This window comes from Acanthaster planci, linkage group LG08 (genome assembly GCF_054643075.1).
Source record: "Acanthaster planci isolate LZ-2023a linkage group LG08, COTS_SCS, whole genome shotgun sequence".
Taxonomy (NCBI): Eukaryota; Metazoa; Echinodermata; class Asteroidea; order Valvatida; family Acanthasteridae; genus Acanthaster; species Acanthaster planci.
In genome coordinates this window covers 15,770,481-15,791,275 of record NC_141784.1, presented here as the reverse complement: position 1 = coordinate 15,791,275, position 20,795 = coordinate 15,770,481, and the positions used below count along the sequence as shown (strand labels likewise).

At 43.6% G+C, this 20,795-nt stretch overlaps 1 protein-coding gene across 4 annotated transcripts in view; it reads right to left on the bottom strand.

Moving 5' to 3' along the window:
• Positions 1-20,795, bottom strand: part of mrpl45 (mitochondrial ribosomal protein L45) — a 135,194-nt gene that overhangs the window by 57,022 nt on the left and 57,377 nt on the right. For all 4 annotated transcript variants that reach the window (XM_022254332.2, XM_087140414.1, XM_022254333.2 and 1 more), the window contains exon 4: positions 9,396-9,547. In XM_022254332.2, the coding sequence (XP_022110024.2) occupies positions 9,396-9,547 (152 nt within the window). The remainder of the gene's footprint in view (positions 1-9,395; positions 9,548-20,795) is intronic.

Below are 20,795 nucleotides of genomic sequence, written 5' to 3'. Positions count from 1 at the left end.
GACAATTCCCATGAAGGAATTTATCTCTTAGTTGGGGGATAATCAAAAGTCGAACCATCTGGAAAGCCATCATGTATAGCCACACTGGCTGACCGGTAGTAACAGATAGTTGAAACCAGGAGATCTGATTTGAACAGGTGCATGAAGAAGTCAGCTACAGAGGTCACAGAAACTCTGGTCAGAGACAAGCCTCGCTCTGAACATCACAAAGTAAAATGTTGTAATCTGGAGTCATAGATGCTGCGTGTAGACCGTCGACTCTTCGAGGCCATTTCGGCAGCTTCAGAAGAAAGTCCTGCTGATTTGAAGGACTATTTGACAATAGCCAACAGGTCAGGTGTAGTGACGTCAGATGAGGGTGAAGCATGCCTGACTTCGGCTGATGTAGCAGATCCGGTCTGTCGGGAAGGATCACCAGTACCTGGATGAGAAGTCTTGTCAAACGAGGGAACCATGGCTGGCGTGGCCAAAAGGGGTCGATGAGAAGGACGTGGCAGCGTTCCCTTTTGATCTTGGAGAGAACTGTTGGTATTAGGGATATTGGAGGGAAGGCGTATGTCGATACCAGGAATATGAGTCGCCTGGAGGTGGATGCCATAATCCTGGGCCCACAGGAATATCTGTCTCGTCAGGAGGCATAGGTGGGGAAAATGTGCGCCTCCCTGGCGGTTGATGTATGACACCACTGTGGAGTTGTCCGAGTGGACGAGGACTCGTTTGCCTGTAATGCTTGGGCAGAAAGCTTTCAGTGCATTAAACATGGCCTGAAGTTCCAGTATATTGATGTGATTCCCTTGGAACTGGAGGTCCCATGTTCGCGATGCTTGAAGCAGTGGTAGGGAGGCTCCCCAGCCCAGATGAGAAACGTCCGATGTTATGGTTATTTCTGGGTTCACCTTGGCAAGGGAAATCTGAGAGAAAGGTGCTCCTTCACTAACCACCACTGAAGATGGGGGCGGATGAAGTCTGATATGGGGACCTGGAGATTGATTGAGTTCCATTTGGGCCTGTAGAGCGCTCAGAGATGAAGTTGCAGTGGGCACACGTACAGCCTACAGAGGGGAATGAGGTCCACCATGCTGGCCATCAAGCCCAGGAGACGGAGCCAAGCGCGGGCCGGAGCAGACCACTCGGTCTGCTCCGGCCCGCGCCCGCGGCCCGTGCCGCAGGCGAAAAGATTGTTGATGCATTCGGTCGTCGGTAGGATTACGCCTCATTGAAGGTCAATAGATGCCCCTAGATATGTCGGGTATTGAGTTGGGGCGAGATTCGACTTTACTAGTTGATGATGAAGCCCAGCTGATTTGTGATATTGCAAGTAAGGCGGGTAGGAAACCTCTGCTTCATTGAACGATCTGCCTGTCGTCCAGGTCTTTGTAACCCTCGAGAACACTCTCAGTGAAGAGGCCGAAGGGGAGAGCCGTGAATTCGAAGAGGCCCCCATTGTACAGGAAGTGTAGGTATTTGTAGCTTTGAGGGTGAATCGGAATCAATGGAAGAGGCCCAGCAAGGAACCTGTAGAGATTGAGTGACCGTCCGAAGGGTCTTCATGCAGAATTTCTCCAGGCGGATAAAGCGGTTTAGAGGTTTGAGGTTGATAATAGGTCACAAGCTTTTGAGTTCTTTCTTTGGAGTGAGGAAGAATGTTAAGATGAAGCCTTTGTTTGCTTGAGAATTGGGAACCTGGCAGATAGCATGTTTCCGAAGGAGAGAATCTATCTCGGACTCAAGTGCCTGTCATTTGTTTCTGTCAGTAGGCACTGGAGTCGGACGGAGGATAGGTACAGATGGAGGGGTGCTTGTGAATTCAAGGGCGTATCCATAGCGAATGGTTGTGAGCACCCAGCTGTCCGATTGATTCTCCCAAGACCCTGCGAAGAGGTGAAGTCGCCCGCCAACGGGTCTGAGATCGGCGGGCGGAGGCAAATCTGAATAGTCAACGATGCCTACCCCCAAGAGGTCGGGGGTAACGCGGCTCGGTAGTTCTTCCTTTGAAGCCCCTCTGGGGTGGCTTGGTAGGCCGAGAGGAAGATGGACGGCCACGATTCGTCTGGTGACTGGGTTGACAAAAGGGGCAAAAGGAACCCTAACTCTCCTGTCATGGGACGAGATTGGCGAGGTGGCGCCACCGGTGGAAGGTCACAGAAGCTAAGTTTACGTGATATGTCAATACGTTTTACTTCAGACTCCATCATCTCCATGAACTTCCCTGTGAAAAAGTCTTTGTCATAAAGAGGAAGATCCTGAAGTCTTGACTTGACTCCCTCATAGGGAATGTTCATGGCGTCTAAAGCGTTGGATCTACGTGCAGAAGTGGCTAGCACAGAGATCCGAACGAACTGCTTGAAGATAGAGTTGACGCTCTCATCGAGCGCTCGAAGTGCAACAGCTGCCACGTGAATCTTCGTCACACGATCAGGCCAAATACTCAGAGAGGAGTGCCATAAGCGCAGTGCAGCGAAGGCCGTGTTGTAAAGCTTTGTCGAGTTTAGCAAGAGTAGACTCGATGAAACACTTGTCCTTGTCTTTAAATGGAGACTTTCCTGTAGGTTTGTGAGCGTCAGAAGAAACTTTATCTTTGGCCTCCACTGGAATCTCAGGGACAGAGAGGAAATTATCAAAGTCCTCCCTGGCAAACTGGAAATAAGGCCCTGGGTGGGTATGGACGCCATTGTTGAGCACTGGCGAGAACTTTAAACATTTCGACGCATGAGCGGTCAAGAGGAAGTTCGGGAAAATTGGCGTTGATGCCTCCAACCTAGCGGGATGGCGCTTGAAGGAAGCATGTGAAGAGGCCTAGCTGTAAATGAATTGGAAGGCAGACCTAATATGTGGATCATATCCTTCTGAAGAAGAGATATCCTCATCTTCAGAGGGTGTGTCCCGCTCTATCCGCAGTTGATCCAAGGAAAGAGGAACATCATCATGTCTTGTTGGGTGGCCAGGGGCTGGAGCAGGAGGTGAGTTGTAGTCTGTGCCGGAACCTGGATAAGTCGAAAGGGCGAAACCATCATATGAAGATCCGATCGCTGATGAACGCAGGTTCTTTCCAAAGAAAGGTCAAACAAAATGTGCATGGCACAAAATTAGGTTCTGCATAAATACTGGTGCGATTAAGGCCTAGTTTGACTAGGCTCCAATTTAGAAAATGATTACACTACCAAAAAAACACAACAAGAGTTTCAGTCAAGTGGTTTTTCTGATAGCGTTGGAAATTTGAAAGCTTCACGTCAGGTACAGTGCAAAATGGCTTTACAAAATGAACATATATGGCCTTTATGGGTTGCCTTTTTTTCTACGGTACCAATGCCACCAATGGCAATTCCCTATTTTAAATCCAGCATTATTGTATGTATGCACATTTGTGAGAGTTGCTTTCGTCTTGGACTTGGTAGCAATTGCACCATGAACGTTTTTATACAAGAATTATTGGTCCCCGATAAAAGCTCCAATCGATATATTTACTGTCTATCACAAAAAATTATAAGAGCTATTTTATTAAAACAAAACACATACACACAAAATCAATCTCTGAAGGTTTTAACCACTACCAGCCGGGGACTCCGAAATCGGAGCCGTATGGTTTATATGTGTGGCCGGGGTCTCCGAACTCGGACAAAGGAAACAGGGCCCTGTAACAAAAGACCGTACTCCGAACAAAAGACCAGGCTGCTGGGCATGACCGGCATTTTTCACTCTCAAAAGTGGTGATAATCCAGCGTTATTTTGAAACCGTATACCAGAGTTTGGGGTATTTAGAGCAAGCGGATTACCATCGGGGACAAAAGCTCTCCACCACCGCAGTGATGAGCCACACAGCACCGCTGAATGCTAATCTGGCCCCTATTGAAAAGAGGTCGGCAGTGCACTGAGCCAGGTTCGTGAACAAAAGACAGTTGTATAACACCGCACAATCTGGGCTCTGTTTACAAGGCTGCAGGCCTGGCTGAAATATTCGGGCGTCAATGAAGGTCACCCGTCAACTTAGAGTAGTGCCTGAAGATTACTCTGTGCGGCTATAAATGACTGTTAAATGGAATGATGAATTGTTGAAGGATTTTGAAAACGGAAAAAATGATAGTCATGCCGGCCCAGCATCCTCAACGTTGAAAAATGCCCCGGTCCGAAGTGGTTAATAGACAACAGACAACAGAAATAAATAATTTTCAGAAATAAACAATATAAAAGCTCCAAATGAGACTTATCAATAATTACATAATAAACATCCTACTCATTTCTGTTGATTTCAAGGGTTGTAATGAATTACACAAATAATTCTTTAAGGGATCTTTTCAGTAAATATACACTAAATACAGACACAATCCAGCATTAATCTGGACACGAGTCTCTGTGTCTGATTTATTTCCAGCTGGTGAGTTTTAGCCACTCTTGAATTTTCCTCTGCTCTGATCTTTCTTCATGGTGTTGTTTTTTTTTTTTCACTTTGTCTAGTGCATTTCTGGCATTTCTGCAGCAAATTAAACAAATTTGGCAAAATGTTTTCTTATTTTGAAGAATAGAAATCTACATGTACACATGCACAAGTACATGTAGCTCTTTGAGCAAGGGTTTACACCACCAAATTAGAACGATGATATGGGGATAACTTCAAATTTTGGGGTGAAACTCTGGCATTAACATGATACGTTGATAACTTCCCCAGATTTCCGTCTTTCAATTTCACCATCATCAGATTTCCCTCTTTAGAATCCTCACATTATCAACTCACTGAATGGGACTTATAAAAGGACGAAATTCTGGTATCAGCAGGCAGCATCGTGGCTGCACGACTCGTGAAAGCCAGGCATGCCGTGTATACGGTGCTAACTGCTATGCATACCCTGTATGTACATGTACATGAACGCAGACTCGCACATACAAGATAGCACCATGCATGCCATGAGGCATCTCCATGTGCTGCGTGTAACCATACTCAGCGAATCACCAAAACTTGTCCTTTTCATTTCGATTTCCATGGGCCGTTTCACATCATAAAACTTTGCAACCCAAATGAAAACAAGAGCTTATCTGTGTGTTTGCCAACAGAACAGAGGGCTTTTTCGCATTCTTTTGTACATTTGAACAACTACAACATCATCACATCAAATCATTTTTCATACATTTATACAACACCTCTTTTTCAAGTTATCTGCAAAGTTTCAACCTGATAGAACATGTACTTCAGGAGATATAGGGCTTTAAAGAATGCACCTTTAATATCTTGTGACTTGTCTCCTGATGTCATCATCACACGAGGTCAACATTCCTCTAAAGCACTTCCTTTGAAAGATACCTGAAAGATTTGAACCCGATCGGATATTTACTTCAGGAGATGCAGGGCGTTTAAGAGTGCACCTTTAATGTCACGTGACTTGTCTCCTGATGATATCATCATCACATAATGTTAATATTCATCTACAGCACCTCCTTTTCAAGATATTTGCAAGATTTGAACCCAATCGGATATGTACTTCAGGAGATATAGGGCCTGAAAAAGTGTATTCTCCGTTGACATCCGTCTGCAAACTCCCCCTTATTTGCATAATCATAAATATGCATTGCCACTCTAAAAAAATTTCTTTAATAATATCCAAAAAAACAATAATTAATTGCACATTTCAGATTTTCTGTGTACAAAATTCAAGAAAGAGACTGCAGGACCACTATAGATGACATCTGCTGCACTATCCTGAACATTTTGGTGCAAAAATGAATTTAACTAGTGATAACTGTGACTACCAAGTAGTACTGTAAGATATACACTCGGAAACCACTCTCACATTCATCGGCAAATGACGCCATGTGGGATCTGCAAGTTAACCCCTTCTCGGCGGAAATTTCTTTCCGAAAGCCTACTCCAAGAATTCCAGCCTCACTTGACCATGAAGGCCACCTGCCAAACTGCAAATTCTCGGTTTGTGGCTCAGCATGCTCTGCACGCTTTGAATTACACGGTGAAAAGGCTGATTGTTCGGTGGCTTGCGGCTCTACTCAAGCTTCCACATTCCCGTTGCCTCTTTTCAAAGTGGGGACTATTGTGAAGCTGGTAATTATGATGCAAATTCAGTCTTTTCATTTCTGGGCTACACACAAGGACCAATTACCATATACACAAGAGCCAGGGCCTGCCTTCTTTCACCATGTTCGCTTGAGCATGGGCCGAGAATAATAGCTGAAAAGCGGGCTGAGGATCTCAATTTTTACGGCGTGTTTTAACGCATCCTGGTATGAAGGGATTAAGGGTCTGGTGTTGTCAATGACTTCATCACCCGTGCTGTTTGGGGTTCAGGACTTAATACGTCCCCACACAGATCAGGTGTCACGCCCCTTTTTAAATCAAGGAAAGAGTAGAATCCAGGCAAAAATAACATTTCAATATTGTCTGTTGAAAAGAATGATATATTGGTATTGGACAAAATACGATGTTGACGGTGACTACATCAGTGGATGATTTTTAAGAATACCATTACCCATTGAATTCAATGGAATATTTTAATATTCAAAATTTAATAATAAATCATTTGATAACGTTATAATGACGTAAATATTTACGCATTATATTCGCTTTATGGCGAAGGCTTCATGTAACTTTGATGACAATTTAATATTGCTAACTTACCAAAATAGTGTCTCCAAAACGTGTACAAAGTCAATGGGCCATAAACTCGTCTACACAAACGCTGCTCCTTTAAGTTCATGTCACGTGATTTGCACTTAATCTGTACAATTTTTACGAACTATTACTTGATATTCGGACTCTTAGGCATATTTCAAAGCAAATAACAGAGCATAAAGTACCAGATTTCTCTTTCGTTCGTTCCAAAGTAAAGGACTACTCCTTCACTTGTATTAAGTAAAAAAATGTGTACAAAACATATTGAGAAAAATAAAATATTCAAAAAGCAATATAAAGTAGCCCAAATTGTGCCTCGAAAACGAGTACAAAGTCAATGGGCTAAAATAAATAGTTAAAAATCAATAATTAATCGCCTGATGACATCATCATGACTTCATGTTTCTGGGACTATCTATGCATAGGGGTTCTTCATTGGTATAAGTTTGATGAAGATCAAAAGTTGCAAAAACAGCAACAAAAACATGTACAAAAACAGGCTTTTGAGCACAAGAAGAAGAAGAAGCAAAAAAAACAGAACAAAACGAATGACTTTTTTGCAAAATGCACAAAAGCCAATAACAATGAAAGATCAAAGATTTGCAAGTACCTTGTTCTCTGACACAGAACAGGCATTTTAGTCTCAAAAAACTATGTTGTACTTTTCAAAATGTAACTTTGGTGTGTATGAACGGATCGTCATGGAACACTGGTGAAGGGAACCTTCAGAACCATTCAGAAAATGCCACTAAGACAGTTAAACCAATCAGAATGGCCGGATCATTTTCAGAAAATTCTGTCCCGAAAACGAGTTCGTACGAAGAGCCGCGGAGAATGATGCCGGCGTGTCCTGACCTTCCAGACTGTTTGGGAGCACGAACGTGAAAGACGTCTAAGTTTTACCATAAAACCAAAACCACTCAGAATTTAGCAACGAAATGCTAGGAATGTAAGAAAGAAACACACAGAATAAACCTGTCGAAATTGCGAAACGATCCTGTTTTTTTTTTTTTTAATTTTTTGCAGTTCGAGGCTGTTCCCAAATATTTTAGTGGTATATTTTACACCGTACATTGCAAACACTGCATGTCAAATGCGCTCACGAGTCATTTTCATTCATTCTGCGATGAATTACCTTGATGCAGCTTGTTTGCGGACTTTGCGCTCTTGAAATACGGCCTGCGACTGATCATGAATTATTTAGTAAAGCATTATAATGACAATAGAAGGCCGGCCGTGCTAGCCTCATTAACTTGACCACGCATGGACGAATACGGCCGCAGAGTAGGCAAACTGCTCGGCCCTTAGCAATGGACGGCTTTCCGCGTAAATCCGCGTACAGTCCGCTGAGTTTTTTTTTACAAGAACCCTTAGACCCTGTAGAAGAAGACGAAGAATGTTTGCATTTCTTGCATACGGGTGAACTGGTTGTAGAGAGAGTGGTTGACACCTGGTGAGTTGGGGCGTAGAAGGCCTGCCCAGGCTGCAGTAAAGATACAGCAGGATGGGGCTGGTTAACCGCAGGGGTAGAAGCAGTCTTCTTAGAAAGGCCCAGCAGGAAGCTAGGGTGACATACGGAGATCGCATACCCCAATGGTGCAGGAGGCCGGTGGGCTCTGTTGTCACGGGAGCGGGTGGTGATGAGCCCGCAAGGCCCAGTATTGTCTCTGCAGGTAGCGCACCTGGGGGCAGTGTTGTGTTGTCCCCTGGAGTGTCAGCGTCTTTGTCACGGCCGAGTGCCCCAATTGAAAGGGTGTCTGAAGACAATGGCACCAGGGGTGTTACGGCCAGTGTAGCCAGTGTTGGTGGCATGGGGCTACTCCGGCGCGTAGACTTGTGAGCCATGCCAATGTTGGGTGTTGCCCATGGTAGCTTGTTGTCGACCCGCATCACCCGTTCAAAATGCTTTGGGACCGGGACACAGAAGTATTGCGCCCAGGCCCAGCAAGCAGGGGAATCTCAATCCCAAGTGCAGTGCCACTCTGCACTATCATTGACTGCGATGCTTCCGTGTTACGTTGGGGAACTGAGCATATGGATATCGCATGCACTGTAGCTCAGGCCCTTGAAGCGTGGCATGGGATAACCCTGAACTGAACCAAAGATGGTATTGCCAGCAGGGATTAGCCATGGGATCACAAGTTTAGCAAGATGCCACTCGATCCTCCGCAGACCGACTCCCGTCGGTCTATAGGGGGAATGTGGGGTCGCGAAATTCAGACTCGCACTTCCTTGCAAACCCCAACAAACCCAGGGTCACCCCGTTGACCCTATAAATATACCAAGGAAAGAGGGGGACCACACCGCCTCGCGGAACCCCAAACAATCCCAGGGTCGCCCGTTGACCCTATGTATCGCTTGGTAGTAACAGCGTAGAGTCAATGATCCATAAAATGCACACACACGAAAAGAAAAAATATACTACCAAAACAAGAAAATATACACATAAACTCAGAAATATAGAATGTACATTTTTTACAATATGTTAGGGTTTGATCAGAATGTCACAATGGTGTGTAACAAAATGGAAACTCGATAAACTCAAAGATGTCAAAAAGACACGTCAGTTTAGAATCACGCTAAGGAAAAGAAGGATGAACATGGCGGTCATTCCGCTATGCGTCATGGGACATGAGGGCGCACTACAGTTGATCAGAAGATTTAGTGAATTGAATCAGACGCAAAGGAATTTGCATACTAGTGACTATTTTAAACAATTAATTAACAGTTTGTCCATGGAGGTCATCATGGACCCTTTAAAATATGTAGTACATGTACTTACTCTTGCAATGCATTATGGGCATCAATGAAGATCTTCTGGGCTTTCCAGGCAAATTCTGAGGCAGTGAATTCTGGTTCAAACTGGCGAATTTTACGTTGATGCAACTGAGTCACACCTATATTTTTGGCTCTTTCCAATCGCTGCTTAGCTCCCTAAAACCAATATAAGATACAAGTACATAAGAGGAAATGCTGCTTAGCACTCGTAAAAAATTAAGAAAACAACAAAGTTGACAACATGCTCCTTGAGGTTAATAAAGAACATTCCATTGCCAAAATTTACCAAATTTTTGGACATTTGTTGTTTATCAATCTGATGTATGCCATTATATACTAGCATTGCAAGCAGTTCAAAGTGTGTAAGACCAAACAAAAATTAGCTGGCCACGTTGTGGATCACCTGGACACTGCAGTGTGAGGGAAAAGAACCCCGAAATTTCAGTCTGACATCACTTTAACAGCTTACTCCACTAAATGGCCGACACATGCATCTGCCAGTGATGTTGTACTCAGTACTCATACTGCATGAGTCCTACACGTGTTCTATATTTAGAGTACTTGTATTCGTAATTGCATTCAAACAAACGATACTCATATAAGGGCAGAAACGTACTTGAAGTCAACATGTCGAAAATGTAGTTGATCATCAAGGTACTCCTACATGAATAGCAGTACTTGATAAAAATGACATTCCTTGACTCACCACGGTTTGCTATTATTTGCTAGGGGAGGGATACTTTCAAATGGTTGATTGTGAAGGGATTAACTTCCTCTGCACGCACTGTCCAGAAAACTAATAGTCATAAAAGGCCAATTATGCACAATTAACCATTTGCTGTGTGTGGGGAAACTGGCCAATCACGCAAGTGAAACACCAAGGTTCTCCTCATATTGGTCCTTCGATTATCTTGGGTGATTATGGAGCAAGGATATAAAACTGGTGAGTACTAAGTCTTGTTTCCTAACCTAAAATTCTGACCAAGCACCAATGGAATAATACTGGCCTAAGATCGTTTGGTTAGTACCGGTACGTGTATGCATGCAACATCGTGATGTCTCATGCTGAGCTTCTGACAGCCAAATTCCATTTTTTTTAATATGTATTGTTTGCTTATCAGCTTTTGAAGAACTTGTGCTTACCAGACTCTGAGACACTATATCCCCTCTGTAATAGAGCCTAACTGCAAGATGGACTGTCAGACACATTAAGCAGTACTTGACAAAAGACACGGACTTTTCTTCCATGACCCTCACAAGTTGTAGCAACTTGTGGCAGCATTCCTTCATTCACTCCCACACATTCCTTTATTCATTTGAACAGGGACTTTTTATTGGATGACATATGAGTCAGAGAGTCACCCCCTCATCAAATATGATGAGGGGGTGACTCTCTACCAAAACTGTGAATTTGGTAGCAATCTAATATACCAGTTGAAAACTGCATTTTTGATGACGTCGTGACGTCGCAAAATTTTCCAAGGATTGAACACATCTACAGGGCCTACCCAAGGTCTTGCAAAAAGAATTTCAAAAATATCTTCTTTCGTTCAGCAGATACATTGAAAAGAATGTCAAAAATGCTAAAAAAAAAAATAAATAAATAAATCCACTCAATGACGTCACCATGACATCACTCCAATTTTCAAATATAACATCTCTTGGTTTATGTCTGTACCAAGTGTAACCTAGTCAAGTTTTTGCCTTACTCTCACCTGACGCTAGTTCCTTATCTTTGTTAAAGTCACATGGTCACATTGATTCCATTCCTTTCATTCCACATAAACTGTATCAGTATTGTATTTTTTGTAGAACATGTGCACTGTACGTACGCGGCCATGCATAGATAATTTTGACTAGCGCCCTCTTGCGGCCAAGCACCTTTTTTCTCACAGTCTCACCCCGGGTTTTACGAGCTGACTTAATATACGGTAGCATCCTCACTTTTGTTTTCATTGAATACTAGACATTCTTTTTGCGCATTTCTGGGCCTGCAGTTTATGGCATGTACGGAAGACATGAGCAAGCAGCCCAACTGGTGAGTTCTAATTTTAAATACACATAGATCATTCAGTCATGTTCTAATTTATCACTACAAGATAAAATGCATTATAATTTGTTGACAATCCCTAAATTTAATAATCAGCTGTTTGTTGCCATGGTGTTGTAAGCATGTAACTTGGAGTGCAGGCCCTTGACAACCTGGGTCCCTGCTGGCTGGAAAAAAGCCCAAGGAAAGTCAAGCTCTAGCTTTACTATAAATTACAATCAACACACAAGAAAGATGTTAGACATTGTTATAATTCAGCGACCGCGCTGAATTGCTGGCATGTAAAGGCCACTTCGGCATAGCCTTCCGATGCCGCTGCTTGCCAAAATAAATCTCACCAGTGAAACTTCATATTTCCTGCTATTTACTGGCAATGTTGTTCTTATTTCTGGACAATACTTTTGGTGCATTCTCGTAGCATACCAGCTACCAATCTACTGGACTGTGTGGTGTCAATTCTCCTCACATTTTGCTGCAAACCGACTAGGCAGAGACTGGCAGGGCCTGGTTATCCTGCCTGATGCAATGCGCAGGCTAGGCAGGAGTAACGCAGAGTCTATGTAGTCAGTTGAGGAAATGTCTCTGTGTGCTGTATTCCCCTGCGATGCCGCCTTTCAACATACACCACAGGAGACGTGGACAGACCCATTGGTTACCTCCACAGAATGCCAGCAGGCATTGTCTTGGACCTACCAGTCCATGGCCGTCATCCATGGGCTTTGGTGCAATCACTACGAGGAGAAGCACAACAGGTCCTGTTAACTTGCAGGTCTGCAAGCAGTCAGTGGAGCAACATTACTAGGGCCTACACGTATCAGCGGACAAGTGCAACAGGTACGGTCCCATCAAATTGCAGCTGGAAACGGTCAGTGGAGCAACACACTACATGTATCAGTGGACAAGCGTGATGGGTACGGTCCCATCAATTTAACAGTCCCGTCAAATTACAGCTGCAAGCAATCAGTGGCGCAACAAACATGTAGGCCTACTGCTGCTGGACAACTAGCGCTCATCCTCTTCCCGATGGGTCACCGCTCAATCGCTATGTACAGTCGGGGGAGCAGCGCATTCAGGGCTCACCAGTGCCGTCAGTGTTCGGGCAGCCGTTTCCTGCGGATGTTCATCTGCTATCGCCGATGATGAGGTGCACTGGGGGGTGAGTCATGCTGAGGAGGACTATCAGTGGACATTTAACTGGACTCTTTGGTTAAAACTTTGAATTGTATAGTAGACCTAGTAGGCTTACAGGGTAGGCGTAAGTTGAATCTGGCTAAATTCTGACGATCTTGCATTCAATTCATTCCGATACACTTGTAGACCCCACACTCCTAGGTAGTTCTACAACGCTACGCGTCGGTCCACGCGGTCCATGGCGATGTAGGTTGTGCTGCAGCACTAGATATTAAACAATGAAAAGATAGGTGGCACTGCAAACAACCTCTTTACATGTACATGTATGTAGACCTAGACCTACCCCTGTTTTTAGCATGTAAATAGCATTCTATAAGCATTTTTTGCTTGTTGTGGTTTCAGATGCCCGTTAATTTGGCTGTTTTCAAGCAGTGCTTAACACATTATCATGATCAGCTGACCTGCCGACATCTGATTCACTTATTCAACGTTTTCGCTAAGTTTTTCTCTCATAGTATTAGAGACCTGTATGAGATTTTCTTTCCTTCGTTGGCAACGTATATTTCTCTCAAGTTGCAAACTAAACTGGAATTAGTGCAGGGATTGACCGTTTATCGGCCCGTTCCAATGTGGTAGCTCTATCCCAATAGGATTGTTTCTAAGTACAAAGTCAGATGTTTTCTCGTCTGTCAAACATTTTTCATAAGCAGAACAGCTTTACTGGTTTGGTGAACAAATTGACTATTAATGTAAGCTAGCCCCGCAGGGTTGATTGAAAGCTGTAAAATGAGCAAAGATTGTGCAGACATGAATATGGTTGCATAGAACTTATGTGTAATCGTTGGCTGCTCAACATGGAGTGACAGTCTATGGTGTGCTTTGCAACCATTGTATTCTCTGTCTCTGTCTCTTTTATTACAGGGCCCTGTTTCCTTTGTCCGAGTTTGGAGACCCCGGCCACCCATCTAAACCATACGTCTCCGATCCCGGAGTCCCCGGCAGGAAGTGCTTATGACAATTTTGTTCTGGAACCCTCTTAACCACTACCAGCCGGGGACTCCGAAATCAGAGCCGTATGGTTTATATGTGTGGCCGGGGTCTCCGAACTCGGACAAAGGAAACAGGGCCCTGTAACAAAAGACCGTACTCCGAACAAAAGACCAGGCTGCTGGGCATTACCAGCATTTTTCACTCTCAAAAGTGGTGATAATCCAGCGTTATTTTGAAACCATATACCAGGGTTTGGGGTATTTAGAGCAAGCGGATTACCACCGGGGACAAAAGCTCTCCACCACCGCAGCGATGAGCCACACAGCACCGCTGCATGCTAATCTGGCCCCTATTGAAAAGAGGTCAGCAGTGCACTGAGCCAGGTTCGTGAACAAAAGACAGTTGTATAACACCGCACAATCTGGGCTCTGTTTACAAGGCTGCAGGCCTGGCTGAAATATTCGGGCATCAATGAAGGTCACCCGTCAACTTAGAGTAGTGCCTGAAGATTACTCTGTGTGGCTATAAACGACTGTTAAATGGAATGATGAATTGTTGAAGGATTTTGAAAACGGAAAAAATGATAGTCATGCCGGCCCAACATCTTCAACATTGGAAAAAGCCCCGGCACGAAGTGGTTAACGTGGTGGAGTGCGAGTGTGCAAAAACATGAAATCAGTTAGACTGACCAGAGTCCCTAAGTCTGGCTGTTGAAAAACATGTACAAAATCTGTGGGGAAAAATTAAATATTCAAAAATATTCAAAAATATCAAATAAGGTGATGACGTCATCATGATGTCATAAATTAGGCACTTATCTTGCATAAGGGTGTGTGCCAGCTGAAACTCTGATGACAATTGGAGTTCGCCAAGTGACCAAAATTGTGCCTAGAAAACGTGTACAAAGTCAATGGGCTAAAATAAACATTAAAAAATCAATAATAAATCCTTTTTTTTTCTATGCATAAGGATCCTTCATTGGTGCAAGTTTGATGAAGATCCGAAGTTGTTAAGGGGCTAAAGTTGTTGGCTGAAGAAACGTGCACAAAATAAATGGGCTTTTGAGCAGAAGAAAAAGAATAGGAAAATATTGCAAAAAAAGCAAAAAAAAAGAACAAAAACGGTGTATTTTTTCAAAATTGTGAAAAAGCCAAGCCAAAAAGTTTGAAAAGATTTTTACAAAATATTTCCCCCAAAAATGCAATTTCAACCACTTCCAGGCGCGGGCTCTTGTACCGGAGGCATAGGCCTTATATTCGTGGCCGGGGTCTCCGAAATCAGAACTTTACTAAAAAAAAAAAGTTGCTGGGCATTTCTTAAAAAGTTTAGTGCTGTCAGTTAAAAAGTTTAGGCCAACACTGGAGGTAAATAAATTGGTCTTTGGCAATAATAGGTTGCTGGGGCCGGAGAATTGGGACTTTATTTTATAGCCGGCGTGACCAAACTTATAAAAGCCTGTAATAAAATTCCGAGCTGCTGAGAGCTGCCGGGCGCTGCCAATCAATCCCCGTATTCTTTCAGTGCAGAGCGCTGACATTAGCGGAGGTAATCCGTGTATTGTTTGTGCAGAACGCTATTGTTTGCATTGCCGGGTGCTCGTAGCAGATTATCGCTGCACTGCACTGAAGACAAAGCCCGGGCTGTGCGGGCTCATTATGAACCTGTGCCCCATGAATGACCCGGCCCGGGCGCTGCTGGCCCTTGCCAGGTTGACTGAAAGGGCTTGGCCCTCGCTGCTTGAGATTAAAAGTGGCTACATGTGTTCATATTAGGTATCGTGTTATCAGAGCACAGACAACATGGCTGAAGTTATATCCGGAGAGTCCCATTCTTCCAATGGAAGCGAGTTTTATCTCAGGTCAGACGAAGGTTCTTCGTCTTCTTCATCACCGCCGTCACCTGCTCAAGTACAGTCAAGTACAGAAATTGATAGTGATGTACCCTTGGCTGTATATGCCAAGCACAAGAGAAAGTCCCGTACACAGACCACCGTGTCGACCAGCAGCAGTGCCGAACTGTTCCGGTGGACAGATGAAGACAGTACACCACTGAAGTACGGCTTCACCGGTAATGGTGGTGCCGTCGATCCCCTCCTGCATCGCAGCTCAACCTGCACTGAAGCCTTTGAGCTGTTTTTTGACAACGTTCTCTAAAACAAGATAATGCAAGAGACCAACCGGTATGCCGTGCAGAGGCCAGCTACGACATCGGCACACATGTGATCATGGACTGATCTGAACACTAGAGAACTGAAGGCCTTTCTGGGCCTTTGCATAATGACGGGCGTTGGGAAGCACCCCGCCCTTCATAGCTTCTGGTCCACCGACCCACTACTGAAGCTGAGCCTATTCCTGTCCGTCATGCCCCAAGATCGCTTCCTTGCTATCCTGCAGTCCCTGCACTTCAACGATAACACCGCCATGCCGGAGGACTGCACTGACCGCCTCTTCAAAGTGCGCCCAGTCGTCGACCATCTTGCTCAGAAGTTTGCCACTGTCTAAGTTCCTTGATGGGACTTTTCCGTTGACGACTCATTGTTGAAGTTTTACGGGTGTCTCCGCTTCGCTACCAACAAACCCAGAAAGAGGGCCTGCTTCGGCATCAAGATGTATAAGTTGTGCCAGAGCACCGGGAGTGCCACCGGGTACTGCTACAACTTCAAGTCTATACCGGCCAAAGTAAAGGAGACCTCCCAGCAACTACACAAGTGGTGATGGACCTGGTGAACGACCTAAGCGGCAAGGGCTACAACCTTGCCCTCAACCGGGCCTTCAGCAGTCCCGATTTGTTTGTTTCAACGACTTCACAACCAGAGGATCAACATCGTCGGGACCGTCATAGCGAACAGAAAAGGGATGCCGAAAGAACTGCAGTCCGTCAAGCTGAAGCGGGGCGAAACAGCGTTCCGGTCGGCCGACCTGGGTGTCGGCAGTTCTCTCCTGGCCATGGTGTGGTGAGACAAGCGCAACATCCGTATGCTCTCCACCATGCATACGGCAGACATCCGTTGCTCCGGCAAGCAAGACAGGACAGGGCAGGAAAAGCAGAAACCGACCTGCATCATCGAGTACAATGCCCTGATGGGGGGGCGTTGACAAGAGCGACCAACTAGCGGCAAATCATCGAGCTACTCGTAAGTCCCTCAAGTGGTACAAGAAGCTCTTCTTCTACCTGCTTGACTTGACGCTGGTGAACAGCTACGCCGTGTACCTGGCCGTTGATCACCGCCTCTCCTTCCTCGACTACCGCTTGAGTCTTGTCCGTGAGCTGCTGTTCGACGAGCCCTTGCCCGAGTACTGCCCTCAGCACAATACTCCACCAGTAACCAACTCCCGCTTTGTCGGCCGACACTTCCCCGTGGACTTTGAGAGGACCAGCTATGGGGACTTCTGCTACCGGCGGTGTGTCCTCTGCGCTTCCCGTGGTCAGCAAAAGAAGACACACTTCGAGTGCGACACATGCCACCAGCCCCTCTGCGTCGCCCCCTGCTTCAAAGAGTACCATACTGTACACTAATTCACACTTTGAACATTTATTTTCATGGACATTTTCATGGACATTATTTTTTGTTTTTTTTTTTTGGTTGTGACTTGATGCCCCACTTATCTGATGTAAAACAATATGTCATTTACTAGTGGTTTTAGGAGTTGTCATAGTTTCAACCTTTGAAAAAAATGACGAAAAAGACAAAGTTTCTGGAAAGTTCTGCTTTGAGGATGTTGTATTTTCATCTCTTGAAAAAAGTAGCACATTTCCTTGTAATGGTTTTACTAATTGGTCATGTTTTCAACCTTTGAAAAAAACAACAAAATAGACAAAGTTTCTGGAAAGTACTGCTTTGAGGATGTTGTTTTTCATCCTTTTCACTCCTTGCACCGGTAGTGGTAGTTTGTTCATTCTTGCTTTTTTTATGAGTTTTGCTTTTTATTTTATTAGAAAGAGTGGAAATTCATTTTACTACTTTTATGACTTCAACTATTTCAATGAGAAATGAAAAGAAAACACAAGAGAAATGACAAGAAGAAAAAAAGAGAAAAAGAAGTTCTCTCCAAATATTTGTCTGTGTGTATTTCTATGTGTACTTGATTTTATTGGTTTCTAAGATTTTACTTGAAATTGTTGGGGAAATAAAGTTTGGGAAGGGAAATATCCATTTTGAACGAAAACTTACACTGTGGAAGGGAAAATGAACAAGTTTGGAGATAAAATATGAGAGTGGTTTGGGGGAGATATAAGTTTGGTAGATGGGAAAACATATAACAGAAAAAAAACCCAAAAGCTTCAAAAAATAGCAGAAGTTATATGCAGCAGTGCCGCAAAAAACCCACACATTTAGACCCCATTTTTTACAGCATGATTCATTTGTCCGTCATTGCCCGCACTCATTGAACAGTTGACAAAGCCTAGTGCACGTGGTCACAGCTTCCCATTCACTCACTGCATATTACACGTTGAGGTCTTGACCGTCAATCTCTCTGCATAGCAACACGGCAGTATAGCAATGCGCTGGGCCAAGGCCCTGAACAAACAAGCCCTTATGTAACACTACACAATGGGGGGTCTATACAGAGCGGGCGGCGTGGCTGCAAAACCGAAGGGTCAATGGAAGTTGCTTGTGAGGGCTAGACTCGCCACACGACACTCATTTTATGGGGTTTAAGCGATCAGAAAAAAAGATAGGAGTTTTTGAAGATTTTTGAAAAACGAAAATATGAAAAAACAGCCCAGCAGCGCATATAACGGTTACAATTACACACAAAATTGTCATTCTAAGCTGACCAACTTTAGAAAAATTGTCACAACATTTTTTATTTTAAACATCCCAGAAAGATTTAAGCCAATTCTTCTAGAGCAGGAACCTCACTTTCAAAAACACTTGGTTTAAAAAAGTGTCGAAAGATATTTTATTATTAAAATGGGGTCAAAGGTCACTGATCCATGTCAAGGGTCATCTTAACTCTTGATTCAAAAAGCTTAATTTCCACAACATCAGTGAAAAAAGCATGTTTTTCTCATTATTTTGATGCCACATTTGCATAAATTCAATAAAAAGTGAGACGGTTATGTATTAGTTTTACCAAAAGGCTGGATTTTTAAGTGAAAACTGTCCTTTTTCGTTGATCTCTGCCCTGACCACATGGAAGGGCGCATTCCGCTAAAAATTGGCAAGTATTTATTATTCATTGATGTCTACAAGCACAGCAATTTTATAAACTGAAGACCTTTCTAGTTGGACTAAGAGTGTGCACCTTATATAAAGTCCGTCAGATTGACGTCTGGCTGTTCAAAAACATTTTCAAACCTACATGTATGGGGAAAAATTAAATATTCAAAATTCTATAAAATCAGCTGATGACATCGTCATGATATCATGATGTCATGATTCGAGGCACATCTTTGCTATAGGGTTTTTGTTTGAGGCAACTTTGATGAAGATTCAAAATTGCAAAGAGACTAAAGCAATGTGCAGAAAAACTGTGTATTGTATAAAAGAAAGAAGATTTTCTGGGAAGACTGACAAGAATGAACAAAAAAAAAATTTGACAAAAACAATGCCTTTTTCGCAAAATGAGAAAAAGCCAAAAAAGCCATAGGAAACCAAGAGTTGCTCGAGCAGTAGTAAGGAATGGAGAGTTCTGTCCCAAACCTCAAAAATCTGCCAAATTTTACTTTACTCAAAAATCCCCCAAAATGCAAAAAAATTTGAAATCCCCCAAAATCCAAAAAATTTCAAAATTCCCAAAAATCTAAAAAAAAATTTGAAATTCCCCCAAACCTGCCAAAACTTGAAAAATCCACAAAAATCGTGCTTCTTCAAATATCCCAAAAATTCCTCAATTCCCCAAACTCCACCAAACCCCAACATGCCCCTAACCTTCGCCACCCTGGTTATCCATTCATTCCAGGACGGTGAAATATGACCTCATAGCCCAAGCGTAAAAACAAAACACCATCCTGAAACTTACTGACTGCAACAGATATTTTTCCCGATTATTTAGTTTGAAATATTAAAAAATATTGATTCAGGCTCACATGTATCTTTAAAATTTCAACAGCTTGCTCGCCAGTTTAACGTAGACTATACTCATGACATGAACGATAGTTTGCACGAAGCGTATGAAAAATCAGGGTTGGCTCTATGTCCTCCCCTTAATTTATCATTCTTCAACAACGCTGTAAGAGAAATGCAAAGTCTGTAAAAAATATGCCTCATTATCAACAATTACAAACGTACAAGGGTGACGAGGGTATGACAACTTGGCTCGTATGTACGCAATGTGACTTGCATAACAAAGTTTAAATAACATAAGCCATCGCAAAATTATTCGGGGCTTGTGACGGAAACAAAAGACGGTTCTAAAATAAAATTCGGCATCTCTCCTCAAAGAGGAAAGATGCCGATAAAAATGATAAAATATTTGGGCAATATAACAAAATATTTACATAATTGCACATTGCCAACGAGACCAACCACTATGCCACTGAACACCAGAAAAGTCAACCAGACGCAAGTCCAAGTCACATGCAAAGCTGGTTCGACACAACACCAGACGAGATGTCAGTGTTCCTGTCCATGATGATAGTCATGGGACTGATTCCAAAACCCGACTTGTAGTCCTACTGGACGAGAGACTCAATACTTCAGACTCCGTTTTTTCCTGATACCATGCCCCGTGACAGATTTATGGACTTGCTGGCCTATCTGCATTTCGTCGATAACAGCCGTGCAGGTGCGACTGATCAACTCTACAAGCTCCCCCCAGTGATAGACGAACTGACTGAGAAGTTCAAGTCAGTCTACATTCTGTATAGCAAGATTACTACCGACGAGTCCCTTTGGAAATTCAAAGGAAGACTGAAGTTCAAGCAGTACAACCCCAAGAAGCGTGCAAGGTTTGGCATCAAGGTGTATCGAGTCTGCCAGAGTACGAGTGTTGCCGCTGGATACACCTGGAACTTCAAGATTTACACCGGTCAAGACCAGACTGCTGGACTGTCAAGTACGAAAATTGTATTTGTCTTGAATGCCGATCTTCTTGGCAAAGGGTACACCATTTTCATGGACAACTGGTTCAGCAGCCCAGAACTGTACCTGAAACTACATGATCAGAAGACCAACGTTGTCGGGACGGTGAGAATCAATCGTCAAGACATGCCCAAGGACTTGTGCTCCTTGAAACTTGAGAGAGGGGATGTTGTTCATTGCTTCTCGACAAAGGCTTGCTTGCCTTG